The sequence below is a fragment of the Ziziphus jujuba genome, chromosome 1, assembly GCF_031755915.1.
Source record: "Ziziphus jujuba cultivar Dongzao chromosome 1, ASM3175591v1".
In the NCBI taxonomy this organism is placed as follows: domain Eukaryota; kingdom Viridiplantae; phylum Streptophyta; class Magnoliopsida; order Rosales; family Rhamnaceae; genus Ziziphus; species Ziziphus jujuba.
The window spans coordinates 15,812,289-15,817,416 of record NC_083379.1 but is presented as its reverse complement, the minus strand read 5'-3'; the positions used below and the strand labels follow the sequence as shown (position 1 = coordinate 15,817,416).

At 29.7% G+C, this 5,128-nt stretch overlaps 1 protein-coding gene across 3 annotated transcripts; it reads left to right on the top strand.

Annotated features, from left to right (window-relative positions):
- Window positions 1-2,561: 2,561 nt before the first annotated feature.
- Window positions 2,562-4,886, top strand: LOC107420008 (zinc-regulated protein 8). 3 transcript variants are annotated; one of them, XM_048470920.2, is made up of 3 exons: window positions 2,562-3,248; window positions 3,453-3,514; window positions 3,902-4,886. In XM_048470920.2, exon 3 carries the CDS (start codon window positions 3,910-3,912, stop codon window positions 4,480-4,482), a length of 573 nt encoding a protein of 190 aa, XP_048326877.1. In that variant the 5' UTR covers window positions 2,562-3,248; window positions 3,453-3,514; window positions 3,902-3,909; the 3' UTR covers window positions 4,483-4,886. The 3 variants fall into 3 exon arrangements, with proteins under 3 accessions (XP_048326877.1, XP_015884363.1, XP_048326875.1); XM_016028877.4 differs by lacking the exon at window positions 3,453-3,514 and having other exon boundaries at window positions 2,565-3,248; XM_048470918.2 differs by lacking the exons at window positions 2,562-3,248; window positions 3,453-3,514 and adding an exon at window positions 3,521-3,663.
- The last annotated feature ends 242 nt before the right edge of the window (window positions 4,887-5,128 follow it).

The following is a 5,128-nucleotide window of genomic DNA, read 5'->3' as shown; positions in this document are numbered from 1 at the left end:
TAAAATATAAATTTATAATGAAACTATATACACTTCTTAATACAACTAGAACTTCTTTAATTGTCATTGGCACTAAAAGTCTCCATAACCAAAAAGTATAAATGAGAGGAACGATTTTCAGGGCTTGCTTCTATTTGTTTTTTTTTTTTTTTTTAACGTTTTTGGATTAATTGCATTTTGATAATTTTGACTTTTAAGGTTTTACAATTTTAAACCCTTAAGTTTTCAGATCAATAATTTGTACCCTTAATTTTTTAATTTGTTATAATTTGTGTTTTTTTTTTTACTTTTTTGATTGATAGTTTTATGTGAATAATGTTAAATTATATCAAATTTCCAACTATAAAATATTAAATTGTAAAATTTAAGACTAGTTACAAAATCTACATTTTCAATATCTTTTAATTTAAAATTTTATATAGTTTAATATCAATCAATAACAATCAGTACCAACTTCTTTTAAAAAAAAGTAAAGGATATTAAAATATTAATAATAATTTTGATATTTTACATTTTAATATCTTTTTAGTTTGAAAATTAAAGCAACAAACTAAAAAATTAAAGACTTAAATTGCTGACTTAAAAAATTGAAAATTTAAATTGCAGAATCCATAAAGATTTTTTTTTGTTTTTTTTAGTTACAACTTTGGAGAGGACATTCTTATCCAGATTAAGATTTGAACATTAAAATTTGAATTTGAATCGGAGATTATTTTCAGTGGATTTATCATTGGATCAAATCTAAAAATATATAGATTTTTAAAAATTAAAGATCTCAAAATACTATTAACTTTTTTTTATTTATCTAAGAAATTAAATATATAGGAATATTAATGATTATTTTAATAGTTATTTATAATAATTTTTTTTTATATCAAAATGAATCTCATTTTATATAAAAAGGTTAGAATGCTTTTTATTATTATTTTTTATATTGTAGCTTAGGTGAAAAGGACAATTATCATTTAAAATATAAGCCACTCGGTTATGGTTAATATACATGAATATAACCTCTAAATCTCTTGATTTTCCGTGCTTGGATTCAAAAGCAGATAGATATAAAATACCAAATAAGACAGGAATTCTATTTTATTTTATTTTATTTTATTGAAATGGACAGAAATTCTGTTTTATATGGAGGTGGAGGTTCCTTTTCCGAATTCTGAGCTACCTAGTTTTCGTCATATTAGAGAACAAAAACCACAAATATGTTGAACTTTTGAAACATGATACTTAGTAACGACCATAAAATTTATCTAAAAAATATTAATACTAACAACCATAAAAGCTACTAATTAAAATAGAGTTTTTTATATTTTATTTTTTTGAAATCTTGAAACAGAGTTTTCAGATGGTAAAGAAGGAAATATAATAATATAATGAATAAGACAAAATATACTATGAGATTTTGAGCAAATTATAAAAGGCAGATAAAATAAAAATATTATATATATATATACTGTTATTATTAGGAAAGTTGCAACATATCGTAATAGATAACCATTTATAACAGTCACATTCTACTAATCATACAAATTTAATAATTATAAATGACTGTTATCATGTCATATAGCATCCGGCTTTGTCCACCATAATAATTCTAAATATATATATATATATATGAATAGGTGTATCGTTAGTGATCAAAAAGTTAATTTGTCCATTTCATAAAAAACAAGGTTAATTTGTCCAAATGTCTATTTTTTTGGCTTAAAATTTGTCCAAGTGTCTTGTCTCATGTAACATGATGACATATTATACTATGAGCGTGTAATTATTGAGGATGATTAAAAAAAAGGAAGAAAAAAAGCATGTAATTATTGGACTGGACAGGGAACTAATACTCCACTTGATCAAGTTGAAGTGTCAATAGCATATAAAAGCTAAAAAGATAAAGGATATTTTAAATTTTTTGGTAATAAAAGTATGTTTTAAAATTGTAACTATGAGTGTGTGACATAGTCAATACCAATAGAATCCTAAGGAAGCAAAGTTGTGCCTTTTTAAGTATTTATATATATATTTTTATTTTGCATTAAAAATTTAAGAGCTGTAGCAGCTAAGCTTTGCCAAATTTGGAAGGCAAGGACAAACAGTCATTAGTGGCAAAAGATTATTGGCATGATGATGAGGAATTCAGGGCTCTGAAGAGGATTAAAAGATAAAGTAGAATTTGTCAGATGGCACTCTTTGTAGTCATGGTCCATATTCCATGGTGGATTTTATCCTCATCTCTCTAATTTTGCATGAACCAGAAAATTTTTTTTTAATTAAATTAAAAATAATACCCAAACAAAATAAAAAATATAAAAATGGTTGACCCACAAAGCACACTTTGTTCATATCCATTCATCCAATAGACCATCTGATTTGAGTTGAGAAGACCTCCCACCTTTACCACCCCACCTGACCTATGTTTGCAAATTGCAATTGCCATTGCCCCACATTGGACATTGAGGGTGAAAGTATCATATTTAATGGTTTTGCCATATTTTATCTGTACATGTTATTTTTTAAAATGTATGGATTTAATGATTTTTTTATTTTTATTTTTTGGGTGGTATCAGTCAGATAATGATTATATATAAAAGTTTTTTCCCTCATTTATATTCTCTCTCTACTCAGTGCAATGATCCCCAAAACCCAGTAAGGGCATTCATAGGACATAGGAGTAAAAGAAACAGAAAGGTTAAAAGAGTCACGGTAGAAATAGTGCATCATCACCACCAATGGCCTATGATCCACATATCTCAATGCAGACTAGTATCCCCCAAAGAAGTCCTTTTACTCTCTTAAGCACTCCCTTCTAGGCTTCCTTAAAAGAAGTTGTTGCTTCACAGCTGAGCCTGATCAGCTTATTTGGTGTGAAGTTGGGGATAAGGTTACGGAAATCAGTGAGGTTTTGGTCTGACCAATCGTTCTTCTCCACCTTTCCCAATCAAAACCCAGGCTTTTCAGAGCTTTTAGAAAAATTAAATATCAAAAATCAAAAATACCCACAAATGTTGTTATTATTATAATGTTATATATTTTGCCTCGTATCACACTAGTGACAGTTTGCTATAGGTGGGAAAATATGCTCTGATTAGACCTGCTTTCTGGGTTTTTGCTTAATGCCTCGATCAATACCTCCAAATTCTTTTCATTATCCATCTTCTTCTTTCTTTTCCTTCTCTAGCTGACCCTATATTTTTCCTGTGGGCTGTTTTTGTAAGACATCCACCTTGACAGTGACCATTTCCATCCAGGTAACAAAATCAGAATATAGGGGGAACTGAGATTCTTATAAAAGCCCTTCATTTTCTTTTTGCTTCCTTTTTTTTTTTTTTTTTTTTTTTTAATAATTTGTGTATAAGGCATATCTTGAAAAAAATAAATAAATAAAAACACACACACAAAATTTATGAATATCTGTTTTTGTTGTCTTTTTCTTCACCTCTGTTGTTTAGCAGAGTACCATGCTGAGGCCCCCTAGATATCTGTGATCTTGTTTGGAGGTATTGAGGCCAAGGAGGTAAAAAAAAAAAAAAAGAAAAAAAAAAGAAGGGTTTTTTACAGCTTCTCTTCCTTGGTTCCTGGTTGGTTTTTGAATTTAAGCAAAGTACCATTTGGGGGAAATCTTTGAAAAGCCTTGGTTTTCTTTTGGAAGTTATTGGAACAAAGGCAAGGCAGATTCCTGATATTATTCTTATACAACCTTTCTGCTTTTTGATTCCCAAGGCAAAAAAATCAGTTTTATGGAACAATTTTTTTCATTTTATTTTTCTCTTTCAAAATAAAGTACTTTTTTCCGTCTATTTATAGTGAGTGAAATGGCTAAGTTTTGCTCAATCATATCCCTTTCTTTCTCTTGGGCTTTTCCTCTCTAAAACACTCATTTGGACTTTTTTTGGTGTTATAGAACTCCATATGATGAACAAAAGAAGCGGCTTTGGTGGCACATCAATGAGGGATGAAGATTTTGAAGAAGAAGATGTTTGGGGTTTTGTCAAGGAGAGCAAAGACTCAAGTCCTATAACAAGGAAGTCCAAAGAATACTCCTCTACTTCTTCTTCTGCATGGAGAATCCATTCTGCTCCAAGAATGATCCCAAGGGTTAATACCCAAACAACCATTGAAGCCAAGACTCATGTTCAGCAATCCTCAGCTCCGGTTGACATTCCTGATTGGTCAAAGATTTATGGTAAGAATGCCAGGAATATTGGTTCATGGGTTAATATTAATGATGATCATCATGGAAATTGTGCAGATGATCATGGTGGTGTTGTCTATGAGAATGGTCATGGTGATAATGATGATGATGATGATGATGATGATGATGGTGATGGTATGGTTCCTCCACATGAATGGATTGCTAGAAAGCTTGCAAGGAGTCAGATTTCTTCTTTCTCTGTATGTGAAGGTATAGGAAGGACACTCAAAGGAAGAGATCTTAGCAAAATGAGGAATGATATTTTGACAAAAACAGGTTTCTTAGAGTAATATTGTTTCAATACACCACGCCCTCCATGACCACCACCATCATCACCAAAGTCTGATTGCCAGGGGTCCATGTAATTTTGTATTTTTTTTTTTTTTGGCTGATTAATATATATTTATATTGCTAGTTGTCACCAATTTTAGTAAGTAGTTTTTAGTGTGTGGTAGTGGAGGGTAGTGGGAGGAGAAGTAAAATGACTAGTCCCCTTTGCAAAAAGTCAGAGCTGTCCTTTTTCCTTTGCTGTTTTAGGAGGCAAAAAAAAAAAAAAAAAAAAAAGGGCTTGGCAGCCTCCAAGATTTTGTCTGGTATTCCAGTAGAAATTGGTGTTTTTGGTAAACGGAATGCACTTGTAAGCTGTAAGTTCGCAAGGGAAAAATATGATGAAGGATTAATTAATCTTCATGGCATCTCATCAGCTTTTGGCTGGTTCTGCTCTTGTTGTTACTATTATAATTTTTTACACCTGTATCATGCATTCTTTTTGTCCTCTTTTTTTATACTGTTTCGTGACTTTTATATGAATATTTGAAAATTTCATTCATCCTTTTTTATATTATATTATTTAAATTTTATATGTTTAAAAAATTATTATTTAATTTTTTTTTTAAGTTTTTTAAAATTATCACAGCTATTAATTTGTCAATTTTT